Source organism: Phaseolus vulgaris, chromosome 2, assembly GCF_000499845.2.
Source record: "Phaseolus vulgaris cultivar G19833 chromosome 2, P. vulgaris v2.0, whole genome shotgun sequence".
In the NCBI taxonomy this organism is placed as follows: domain Eukaryota; kingdom Viridiplantae; phylum Streptophyta; class Magnoliopsida; order Fabales; family Fabaceae; genus Phaseolus; species Phaseolus vulgaris.
Genome location: NC_023758.2, coordinates 26,011,869 through 26,025,069, shown reverse-complemented (window position 1 = coordinate 26,025,069; position 13,201 = coordinate 26,011,869). Strand labels below are relative to the sequence as shown.

General features: G+C 35.9%; 1 protein-coding gene across 1 annotated transcript; it reads left to right on the top strand.

Annotated features, from left to right (window-relative positions):
• Positions 1–261: 261 nt before the first annotated feature.
• LOC137811096 (AP-4 complex subunit epsilon) lies at positions 262–13,201 on the top strand. Its single transcript, XM_068612683.1, has 10 exons — positions 262–1,315; positions 1,524–1,739; positions 1,848–1,958; positions 6,415–6,612; positions 6,696–6,827; positions 6,917–6,973; positions 7,063–7,179; positions 8,573–8,650; positions 9,405–9,548; positions 11,816–13,201. The coding sequence occupies exons 1-10, from the start codon at positions 536–538 to the stop codon at positions 12,905–12,907; spliced, it is 2,925 nt and encodes a 974-aa protein (XP_068468784.1). The 5' UTR covers positions 262–535; the 3' UTR covers positions 12,908–13,201.

The following is a 13,201-nucleotide window of genomic DNA, read 5'->3' as shown; positions in this document are numbered from 1 at the left end:
ATAAATATATAATGATAAAAATTTTAAGAGATTAGTTGAGTAATATATATATATATATATATATATATACATTATAATTTTTTAATACTCTTCAATTCCTGTAAGTAAAAAAATATGATAATAAGAATACACAATTTAAATAAATGATTATATAGATAATTTATAATTCTATTTATATAAAAAAATATATCACGTGGAGTAGAGAGAATATTTTTTCTTATAATTTTAGACGGTAAAAACAAAAGAACCTGTGTTAGAAAAAAACATGGTTAAATCCCAAAAAAATAATCATACGCTTGAGCGACGCCGCGAATGAGTACAGTAGAAGGCAAGGTGGATGTGATCCGACCCGACCCGTGATGAGTGGGGACCCACCCGTGGTAATATTGAGCGAAACGGACAAGAGTGTGCAGCAAATTAGTCTCTCCTTCTTGGACACCGGGTTGCTCCTATCGACGCCGTGTGTGTTTCCACTCGTCGTCTTCTTCTTCTTCTTATTCTTGAATCTCTCTTCTTCTTGGTTTATAATTCTCAGATGGAGCAGCTGAAGACGCTTGGTAGAGAACTTGCAATGGGGTCGCACGGGCAGTCGAAGGAGTTTCTGGACCTCATCAAGTCCATCGGCGAGGCCCGATCCAAGGCCGAGGAGGACCGCATCGTCCTCCGCGAGATCGAAACCCTTAAGCGACGCATCAACGACGCCGACACGCCCAAGCGCAAGATGAAGGAGTACATCATCCGCCTCCTCTACGTCGAGATGCTAGGCCACGACGCCTCCTTCGGCTACATTCACGCCGTCAAGATGACACACGACGACGCTCTCCTCCTCAAGCGCACCGGCTACCTCGCCGTCACGCTCTTCCTCAGCGACGATCACGACCTCATCATCCTCATCGTTAACACCATCCAGAAGGATCTCGCCTCCGATAACTACCTCGTCGTCTGCGCCGCCCTTAACGCCGTCTGCCGCCTCATCAACGAGGAGACCATCCCCGCCGTCCTCCCCCGCGTCGTCGACCTCCTTAACCACTCCAAGGACGCCGTCCGGAAGAAGGCCGTTATGGCGCTCCATCGCTTCTACCAGAAATCTCCCTCCTCCGTCTCCCACCTGTTGTCCAATTTTCGCAAGCGCTTGTGCGATAACGATCCTGGAGTCATGGGCGCTTCTCTTTGCCCTCTCTTTAATCTCGTCTCCGACGATGCTAATTCTTACAAGGATCTCGTCGTTAGTTTCGTCAACATTCTTAAACAGGTCGCAGAACACCGGTTGCCCAAGACTTATGATTATCACCAAATGCCTGCACCCTTCATTCAGGTTAAATTCTAGCTAACTTTTGGATAATTTTCTCCCCCGAGAAGAAAAAACAAGAAACTAAAAATGATTAATTTTGACCTTAAAATTAAACTAAACTAGGAAGATAGGTTTATGGAGAAACTTATCCATTTAAGACTATTTTGTTTTTGCATGTTACTTACTCGATCCTCTTGCTTAAACTTGCTACTTGTTGTGTTTGAGTGTTTAGATTAAGATGCTGAAAATTCTGGCATTGTTGGGAAGTGGTGACAAGCAGGCTAGTGGACACATGTACACCGTGCTTGGTGATATAATTAGGAAGAGTGATTCTATGACCAACATAGGGAATGCTGTTCTCTATGAGTGCATATGCTGTGTTGCTTCTATATATCCCAACTCTAAGTTATTAGAGGCTGCAGCGGATGTGATAGCTAAATTTTTAAAGGTTTGCTTTTTATATTTTTGGTGCAATGTGTTTTAAGTTTGCATGCAATGTGATTGTATTGGTGGATTTTAACTACTGTGTGTTACGTATATGTTGTCATTTTGGCAGAGTGACAGTCATAATCTCAAGTACATGGGCATTGATGCCCTTGGTCGGTTGATAAAGTTAAGTCCACATATTGCAGAACAACATCAACTGGCCGTCATTGACTGCTTAGAGGTGAGGAATGTTCCTCATAAAGATGAGTTTATTGTGTTTTTTGATAAAATTGGAATCATTTAGCTTATGTGTTGTAGATCATTCGATGCTTGTTTTACTTCATGTTTTCATATCCAGTATGCAAGTGCAAACCAAATGATGATCAGTGTTGATGAATTTCTGTTATTTTCATGCTGGTCTAGACCGTTGACTAAGATTGTCATGCTGTAGAAATTCCTTGTGAAGAGTTGCTGACAAATTATAGCTAGAGGGTAAACTAAGGTTTGTCAGTGCACGAGAAAAATGAATTAGACCATAAGGCTTGTCAATGTTACACCAGTTGTTATAGAGACAGTAGCAGGTTTGTCAGTGCACGAGAAAAATGAATTAGACCATAAGACTATTGTCACTGTTACACCAGATGTTACAGAGACAGTAACATGTACTGTGGACTTTTAAAGTATGGTTTCACGATTCAGTTTTAGTTTGAGTTTCCTCTTCAAGCAAGTCTGAACTTTTTCTCCCATCAATGCTGGTTTGCATGATTCTATAATATCACATACAAATCTGTTAAGGTTCTCACCCAGTATTTACACTTAAATCTGAATTTTAACATGAAACGACCACAAAATGAAGAGAAAAAGAAAGACTGGTCCATTACTAGACACAATAATATAAAATTTATATATTTATTTGACACTTCTCAAGCTGGAGCATATAAATAGTATGATCTAATCGTTGAACAGAATGAGTTTGGTAATTGTTGGTAATATTTGGTAATTGTTAAAACAAATGAGTTTTCCAATTGTTCCCCAATACTTTTTAGGATTTGAATGTCTCACCTTGCTTTGCTAACTTTTGATTTGGACCCTTGGGGCTGTCAATGAGCTTACAATCCATTAAGCTTGTTTTTTCTAGGATATCAAAGGCATACTTTCTCAATGTTTTCCTTGGATCGAGCCACCTCTATCCTGAGAAAGTATTTTAGATAGCAAATATATTTGGTATGAGAGAGACTGAATAAATGTTGTCTCAATTGGGAGATTCTAGCAGCATCATTTCTTGATGACTTTATCATCAACAATAAGGTAAACACATTTTCCATGAGAAGTGTGCCATAAAAAATAGAGCAACATGCTTCACTACCTTTCATTCCAAAATTCTACACAACATGGCTAAATTTTCAAAGCAAGCTCATTGTTTAAGCCTATAGAGAGATCATGAAGTTTGTAAACTAAACCAAACTCCCCTTGAGCAATGAATTTAAGAATTTGCTCCATCTAAATCTCATTGTCCAACTCATTGTGAAGAAAGACACTTTTAGTGTCTAGTTGATGAAGAGGTCAAAACAACCATATCAAGGAAGAGGTGAACAATATTAATCTTAGCTAAAGGGGAAAATGTATCTCATAATCAAAGACCATATAACTTAGTGTAGGATTTTGCTACTAATTGGGCCATAAAACAATAAACTCACCGTTAGGACTGAAATAAGTAGCATATACCCATTCACAATCAACCACCTTCTTCCTAGGTGGAAAAGGAACCCAACTCTCACCTATGTTCAAGAGCCTATATTTTAACAATCATGACTTGCAGCCATTTAGGGTGACTAAGTGCTTCATGTACATTTTTGAAATAGTAAGAGAGGATAAGGAAGAAATAAAGAAAAGTATGATGAAGATAATAATAACTGAAAATTATACATAAGATGAAAATTTTGAGTAGATTAAATTCCTTTTGTAAGGTAGGATTTTTTGTATGGGAAGTTGACAAAGAAGGAAAAGGATCAGGAGAGTCTTCAGGCAAGGTAGGTCTAGCTTTCTATGTCCTTTGTTGGTATGTAATGAGAGGAGGTGAAACAATTTCAACTAGATTGTGAGTTGGAGAATGAGGTTGATCATGTCCTTGCCTTGAGGTAGAGGTGTGAATGGATTCAAGAACTAGAATATTGAAGAAAGTGACATTTAATAGCTCTTGAAAAAGTTTGTCTAGACTAAAGAGTCATCATTTACAAAACATGTGCAACCAAAGACCTGAGGAGAGGCATGATGCAATGCTTCATTGGAGAAATGATTGAATAGGAAACTTATTTTTAAGGAGGAAGAGTGTGTCCTATTTATTAGAGAACAAGTAGTGAGAATTGCATCACCCCAATGATATATTGGAACATTTATATTAAACATTAAGGTGTGTGTAGTTTCAACAAAATGTTGCTTTATTCTTTTTGCTATTCCATTTTATTGGTGTGTGAGAACATGTGGATTGAGGCAAAATAAATGCCTTTAGAGGATAAAAATGTGAAAGTTTAGTAGAGAAATATTCTGACACTATCACTTCTAAGAATTTCAATTATTCTTCCGAAATGGTTCTTGATCTCATTGAAGAAAGACAGAAAATAGACAAAAGGTTAGACCAAATTTTCATTAAATATACCCAAGTGCATTGAGAATATTTATCAATTAATGTTGCAAAATATCTGAAACTGAAAGATGTTACATGATCTAGATTACCCAAATGATCATGCAAAAAGCTTTGGTGGTGAAGCAACAAGACTTCAGAGAGGGGGTGGTTTCTAATAGCAAAGGCATTCATGCCTACGCTTGTCAAACGACTATTACCGTGTTCATATATGACAGGATTTTGAACCAAATGTTATGTTTTTGAGCAATTTAAGGTGCAAGTGTGATTTATAGTGATACAATTTTAGGGACAATTAGGAATATAAAAAATGAAGTTTAAATTTGAGGAGAAAGAGGAACTTGACCGACTTCTAGAGATGAAACTTTAGGCCTATTAGCTAGGGTAACAAGGTGAGGGAATTTAGGTTAAGAAATAGATGAAAACAAGGAATTATTACCAAAATTATGGTCAAAATTTTTGAATCAACAATCCATGAACCTTGACCCTCCCACGGATTGAGAAATATAGAATGTGGAGACACTTGACACTGATGATGGTTGGGCTTGGTTTGACACCAAAGATGTTGGTTGCTGAATTTTATTCTAAGATATTTCTGGTACTCCTCGTAAAAAAATGTTTCAGATTTGGACAAAGGTGCTGCCTGGTTAGGATTGTCGTGCAAAGAATAAAATATTTCTTGAATATGTCCTATCCTTTTTTCAATGTGAGCAGTGGGTTCTGCCACCTCGTCTTCATCGAATTCCACAACCTCTTCTTTCCCAAGTAGATACCATTGTTGAAAATTCAATAGTTTTAGATGAACTCCCACTATTTTTCAAGGTTGGAACACGAAAAAGACGTGTTGTCAAGTTTTCTTTTGAAGGAATTTCATGGCCTGTCAAAATTTGTTGACAAATATGATTAAAATCTGAATTCATGGCATGCAAGACCAACATCATGCCCAACTTTTCAAGTTTCTTCATTTCACCTACAAAATTTGCTTCCAGAAATTTCAATTCTTCAACTGTAGATTGAGCTTGAGCAATTAAAGAGATTTGTCATGATCAAATTGCTGGAAAGATGCCAATTTTTCAGCAGAATCATATAAGTGTTGAATATCGTTGGCAAAGATATTTCGAACCTTTCTCCGAAAGGAGTAATTTGTTTTGAAAGTCCTCAAGTTTCCTCAAATGTTGGGCCCTACAAATTGCCACAACAAAGCTCAAAGTTTGGAAATCAAGCTTTTTCTACTGGTGGTGACTGTCTGACAACACTTCAATATCTTTCTCTGAATGAACATGATATTCCTGAGCAAGGAACCATAGATCATTGAAGTTGACCTAGATAGATTGTTTTGCCATCAAGAGTTTCTTAGAGGTTATGGTTGAAGTTCTAGAAATGGAGAAAACAGGACCACAATGAGCCATGTTGCTGGAGCATAGAGAAAATCAAGCCAACGAAGAAGGGGAACTTAGACTCACTTATCAAACAGAGAAGAGAAGGAATGTGAAACAGTTTTTGCTTCTGGAACAAGCTAAAATGAGTTTTGTTTGATGAGGTGAATTGACCTGTGGTACACCAGAGAATTTGCCAGTGGCAGATGGTGGCCAGGGACTGGAATGGCAGAGTGGGATTGGAACCTGCTCTTATAACAACTTAAATATGAAGTTTGGAGAGAAAAACTTGAGTTTTTCACTCATCTTTAACATATATGTGTGTGTGTAACAACAGTAAGAAAAGGTACACTGTGATAACACCAGACTGTTGCACCTGCCGAAAATGCTACAGCAGAAAAAGACAGAAAAACTGACCCATTACAAGACACAATGATGTAAAAATAAATATAATTATTTAACATTTACTAACCTGTTACTGGTCATGATTGTGAAGGGGTATATTCTAATATTTTTGTTCATTGATGTATGAAACCTATCAGATTTCGCTGAAAGTACCCTGATTATGTTTATCACATAAAACCACAATGCTCTCGGCTGTTTACATAGTTATATCCCTGTGCATAGTTCCTGATGATCATGCTTGAATTGGAATTCTGATTAAATATGATGTTATGCAGGACCCTGATGATAGTCTGAAACGGAAAACTTTCGAACTGTTATACAAAATGACCAAGTCCTCCAATGTGGAAGTGATTGTTGACAGAATGATTGATTACATGATTAGCATAAGTGATGACCACTATAAAACCTATATAGCATCTCGATGTGTGGAACTTGCTGAGCAATTTGCGCCAAGTAATCATTGGTTTATACAGGTAATTGAAATAGTTGCCTCAACATTATTGATTTTACGTAAATTCATTGTTAGCTAATAATATCTGCTATTATGATTATGCAGACCATGAATAAAGTTTTTGAGCATGCTGGAGATCTTGTTAATATTAAGGTGGCAGATAATTTAATGCGGTTGATTGCTGAAGGATTTGGGGAGGACGATGATGCTGCAGACAGTCAATTGAGATCATCTGCTGTATGTCATTTCAATAATTGCACTGGTTTGTTTGATATTTCCACTAGGTGTGCATAAATATGTTACTGAATGCAAGCTGTTTCATGTAGGTCGAATCATATTTGCGCATTATTGGAGAGCCCAAGCTTCCTTCTGTGTTTCTCCAAGTACTTTCTATACCTCATGCTTTTGGATTTTCTCCTCTCATTTTGATCTGAGAAGAAATTAAATGTGTTTCTTACAATACTGATTGCAGCTCATCTGTTGGGTTCTGGGGGAATATGGAACAGCTGATGGAAAGTATTCTGCTTCATACATCAGTGGGAAGTTATGTGACATTGCAGAGGCATATTCTAATGATGAAAATGTTAAGGTATTTATTGACATCAGTATCGCAGTAACGTTATATTGACTTTGAAATTAGGCAAAGTAAATCTACTTTTGTTTAAAGCTTAATGTAACTTTTATTTTTATTTAGAAAATGCATCTATGTGTGGTTAGAAAAAGTTAGTCAAATTACATTAGGGTTGTTGGTTTCTTTAAAACTCTTTTTGTTGTGCTTCTTCCTCTATTTCTCCCATTTATATATTTATGGCAATGTTATTTTGATATTTGGGCTGGACCAGAAACGATCTATATAAACCAATTATCTCATTCCAACTAATTCAGTCTCTAATGGTGTTGAAAAATAGTGGCTATAGTGGTGCTATTGTATTGCAAAATTCCTTGACCTTGTGTTTGGATGAGAATATTTCTGAGTAATTCATTTTTATAATTATTTTACATGCTTCGTGGAGAAATCTTATGTTGTTTAAATATGGAATTTAGAAAGAAATTGAAATTCCAGAAATTTATGAAACTATTTTGATCACCGAAAATTGCAGAATTTCTACTTCTACGAAAAAGGGAGAATTTGAAATTCTTGATTCTCTCTCTTTCTTGTTCCTCTTCCCTCTATCTCTTTTGAAATGTAGTGAAACCGGTCATTCAATTTTTTAGTGTCATACCTGCCCTAGAAAATGTGTCTAAGATCATTCAGTTTTTTTACTGTTATACCTCCCCTAGAAAATGTGTCTATATAATAGTGTATGTTGATGATATAGTCATTACGGGGAATGATGTTGCTCAAATATCTCAGCTAAAGGAACACTTTGTAACCAAGGATCTTAGAAGCCTCCAATACTTCTCCAATATATATATATATATATATATATATAAATATGCCCTCTTTCAACTGCTATTTGACTTCCACTGTGTGCATGTGAGGCCATGGCGTTATTGTTGCATGATGTTGCGGATTGTTGGATTTCTGCCATTTTCTGTGATCTGCGATTTATAACAATGCTGAATAATCAAGTATTTCACTTTACTTAATTGATAATTTAAATGCTTGCCTGTCCAAATCTATGTATGACTTGCGTCAATAAGTACCGTGTTGTTTGGCTTAATTATTTAAATTTAGAAATACATGGATATACAGGAATTATGTTCCACTACATTTCATTCCTGATATGATTTAGACGAGCATGCAATAATTTTTGCCATGGGTATTCCTGCTCACATGAGAACATATATATGTTAGGTGTTTTATCATGTTTCTAGCATTAGTTTATATGGTCATAACATGTTTTCTGCATAAACTTCATTTCATCATCGAACTATTCTATTATAGTTAGTTCTATTGTATCCATCCTATGGCCTGCTCTAATTTCAATTTGTCAGCTTGAAAGTTTTCAAATTCAAACTAATTTATTGCTTTTGTGAAGGCTTATGCAATTTCAGCGTTGATGAAAATTTATGCGTTTGAAGTGGCAGCTAGGAGGAAAGTGGATATCCTACCTGAGGTATATGCTGAAAGACTAGGTTCAAAAATATGAATATTTTCTTCCTCATGGGCATGCTGTGATAGTAATGATTAATGAATGATTGAATTTTGAGTGCTATATAAAATCTACCCCTTATAATTTATGGTATGTTTGCCCATCTTTCTCATCATGCAAAGAATCCCACCTCAACAAATTTTTAGAAGTCCTTCATAGGTGTTTTCCAATTTCACAAATGGCATTTTAACCTGTAGAATTTTATTTCTTTGGTTTGTAATAGTTCTTGGGTGATAATCTAAAATAATAAAGTTGAACCAGAGGAACGTTAAGATTAGATCTTAAATTTTTTATTTTTCATATAAATTCGCTTTAAACATGTCTTTCTTGAGTTGAATTATGTATGTTTGTGAATTCCAAGCACGTTTTTTAATAATAAAAGTTGCCAGTGACTGGGTTTCTCTTGCTCAACTAAGACTCTGATTAAAAATTTGAAGTACTTCGACAATCATGAAAATATTTTAGAATACCTTGCAAATCTTCTAAATTATTTGTGATTTGTTGAGCGTATTGTGTATGACTCAAGCTTATAGTTTACTGATAATCTTATTATTGTATTAGTGTCCCCAGGTTTATAGTTGTAATGATACACTAGTACTTGACCAAATTCTTGATATAAATAGGATCATTGAGTTAACATTTTGTATGACCATTTCAATCTAATATTTTTCACCATTGTAATTGATATAAAGAATACCTCTTTCTTGTCTACTTGCAGTGTCAATCTTTGATTGAAGATTTATTGGCATCCAATTCTACAGATTTGCAGCAACGTGCCTATGAATTGCAAGCCCTTATAGGTCTGGGAGCAGAAGCTGTTGAAACAATAATGCCAAGAGATGCAAGTTGTGAAGACATTGAGGTTTAATTCCAATATAGAATCTTCTTACCTAAGATTATGATATTATCTGTGTTGATCTATAATGATTTGCACTTTTGTGGTGTTTAATGCATGAATCAAAGCAATCAAGTAAAACCTTTTAGGGATTGTTATATATATGAGTTGATTAGGTTAGAGATACCAAATGTTTCCCATTATTGATTTTGTTTCTTATTATTGTATATATTTTCTTCATTATAAATAAGAATACTTGCATGTTCCAAACACACGAAATTGTATTCTTTCTCCTCAACATGGTACTAGAGCAGTACCATCTTCCATGACTTGTTTTATCACTAATCCTTTCAACATAGTATTAGAGTTTTGGAAATAATGATGAAAGTGGTGGTGGTTGAAATAGCAACCATGGTGTGGTAGTGAGGCAAACAATAATTGTTGTTGTGGCGAAGGTGACAACGATAGTAGAAACAAGGTATACCTGGGTTTACAACAAAATATTTGGTGAGTGGTGGTAGGAACAACATTGACTACAATTATATGAGTGGTGACAATGATAATGAGGAGGATGATGACATGAGTGTTGATATTAAGAATTAAACTTTAAGCCTAACTTAATCTTGTAAAACCGGCTCATAAAATGAGGTTTGTACCTATTTATATACTATGAAATGTTCTTATTTATAGTCGATGTGAGATCTCACACATCCCTTCCCTTCATACCGAGACTGTCAACTCGTGCGTGTGACTATATATTTATGGATGGTCCGATAACGACCCGATAATGGGTAACCTTGATAAGCTCAACAAATTCTCGTTAGGATAGATTCTAATACCATATTAGGAAGTCAACTTTCAGCCTAACTCAATCTTATAAAATCGGCTCATAAGGTGAGGTTTGCACCCACTTATATACTATGAAATGTCTATATCTTTAGTCGACGTGTGATCTCCAGAAATAGTGGTAGTATTGGTTGTAATGAAGGTGGGGTTGTCTAAAAGTAGGAGGGAGGTCAACTATCTTGTCATGTGGTAGTATTGGTTGTAATGAAGGTGGGGTTATGTGAAAGTAGGAGGGAGGTCAACTATCTTGTCATGTTGCCCACTCCTCCCTTAAAAAGTACTCTGCACTAACACTTAGGATATATAATAGGATAAAGAAATCATATATTTTACAATTCATTAATGAGGATTGTCCTATCCTATCTTGGCCACCAAATGGATCCTTAAATGAATCAAATTCCAGCATCCATCAAGTGTTTCTTGATAAAATTTTCTTGCTTATAAACGAGTCATGTTTTTCACTTACATAAACAACTCAAATAGTTTGTGATTGGTAGGTGCCTTGGTTTGTGACTTGAAAATTTCTAGTTCATTCTTAATTCATTAATCAAATACCACCTGTATGCAAACATTAGAAGAAAAACCAATCAATTTTTTAAATATATTTTTCTCCAACTCAACAATTAGTTTCAGAGACAGCCTGAATTGCTCTCATTTTAATGTTTTGTTCATTTTCGCTGAGCTCTTATATATTTATGTCTCAATTAATAAATGTCTATAGGGCAGATTCTAATTTACATAGATAGATAACATCTTTAATGCCTGATCTGAAATTTAAGTTTTTGAGGGTTGCAATATGAGCCTTTGATTTTATTAGTTGTTACTTACAGAAAATGTAGTTTTGTGTTTTTTGTCAAATTCAAGCCTTCACCTTTCTGGAAACAGCTTCGCAACAAGAATAAAGGATTTTGCCTGTTTTTTAGTCTCCTTATATGATATAATTTCCATTTTCTTTCTTTTTCATGGGATGGACGGTAATGTTGTTGGTTAGATGTGGGTATATGTTGGCATAATTAATTTCTGATAGGAAATTGAAATGCTACTTGATCATCCAAAATATTATTTTTGAGGGACAGAATGCATTAAGGTTGATGGGATTGAAATGTATTTTGAAATTTCTATAAGCTTCTTATTTGTTGTTTTGCTTAGTGTGATTTTCCTTGTTTAGAAAGACATGCAATTTTGATTTCTTTTTGACAAAAGTTGAGATTTGAGCTTCTGTTCTTTCCAGATATTTATCTTAATGATTGTTGGTTAGTAGTAGTCTCTTGATTAATTTGTGCCAAAACAATTTTGTTTCTGATATTTATGCACTGCATAGCATTTTCGTTTTGTAGTATTCAAATTCATTTAACTAAATATAGCAAGTGTTTTGCTTGGAAACGATGCATTTAAATTATTGTTTTTCTGCCGCAAGAGTTTATTGGCATACTGAATCTATTATGCAGGTTGACAAGAATCTTTCTTTCCTCAATGAGTATGTTCAGCAATCTCTAGAAAGGGGTGCTCGATCCTATATTCCCGAGGATGAGCGCACTGGAATGGGGAATATGAACAATTTCAGAAGCCAGGATCATAATGAATCTTTGCAGCATGGTCTAAGATTTGAGGCATATGAAGTTCCAAAGGCTCCAATGCAACCAAAAGCTGCTCCAGTTTCATTTGCATCCTCATCCGACATTGTTCCAGTACCAGAGGCACTTTCTTCCAGGGAAACTCACCATATTTCATCAGTGGGATCAATATCAGAGGCTGGATCGTCAGAGCTTAAGCTAAGGCTTGATGGTGTTCAGAAGAAGTGGGGTAGGCCTACTTATTCGTCTTCAGCATCATCTGCCTCTGATTCTTATTCTACATCCCAAAAGCCAACAAATGGGGCAACACAGGTGGATGGTGCTACAGCTGTTAATTCAAAAGTACGCGATAGTTATGATTCAAGAAAGACGCAGGTTGATATTACTCCAGAAAAGCAGAAGCTTGCTGCTTCATTGTTTGGTGGTTCAACTAAACCTGAGAAAAGATCATCTACAAGCCATAAGGTTCCAAAATCTAATGCTGCAGACGGAGCTCAGGGATCAAAGGCTGCTGTTGTACCCAATGAAGTAGCTGTGGAAAAAACAATTCATCAACCCCCTCCTCCTGATTTGCTTGACTTGGGTGAATCAGCTGTCACTACAGCTCCTTCCTCTGTGGATCCGTTCCAGCAATTAGAAGGACTTTATGACCCAAGCATTAGTTCTGGAATAGCTGATAATGTAGGTGCTACTACAAATGCCACTGATATTATGGGATTGTATTCGGAGAGTACTGGCAGTGGTAGCTATTCTATACCTGTAAGTGGGAATAATGCAAATCTTTTATCTGAATTGTCAAATGCACCTGTAAAAGCTACTAGTGGAGAAACAATTACGACGCCTTTGCCCCAATCTATTAAGGGTCCAAATGCTAAAGATTCTTTGGATAAGGATGCACTAGTGAGGCAGATGGGTGTGAATCCCTCAAGTCAGAATCCCAACTTGTTCAGTGACTTGCTTGGCTAATCTGTTTACTAATCCATTCTAGATCATGATGCTTGAAGATAGATTGCCTCGCGACAAGAGTTGCCTGAAACAGTTTGCTGTCTGATATACTCACAATTGAATAATACAAGTTATTGTCAGGCATGGATAATACGAGTTTCTCCTCGTCTTTGTTGTACCAAAACTGTATTTTTTTAAACTTAATGTGCAGTTTTCCATGTCCATAGGATGTTTTTTCAACAATGAGAAGTTTGATACTGCTGCGGTTAATAATAATATCAGTTTGATGATGTGAATGACATTTGAAGTTTTTAA

Coding starts and splice junctions, on each gene's coding strand:
- LOC137811096 (XM_068612683.1), top strand. CDS start 536: ATGGAGCAGCTGAAGACGCTTGGTAGAGAACTTGCAATGGGGTCGCAC. Junction 1,959..6,414: donor CCGTCATTGACTGCTTAGAG/GTGAGGAATGTT, acceptor GATGTTATGCAG/GACCCTGATGATAGTCTGAA. Junction 9,549..11,815: donor CAAGTTGTGAAGACATTGAG/GTTTAATTCCAA, acceptor TCTATTATGCAG/GTTGACAAGAATCTTTCTTT.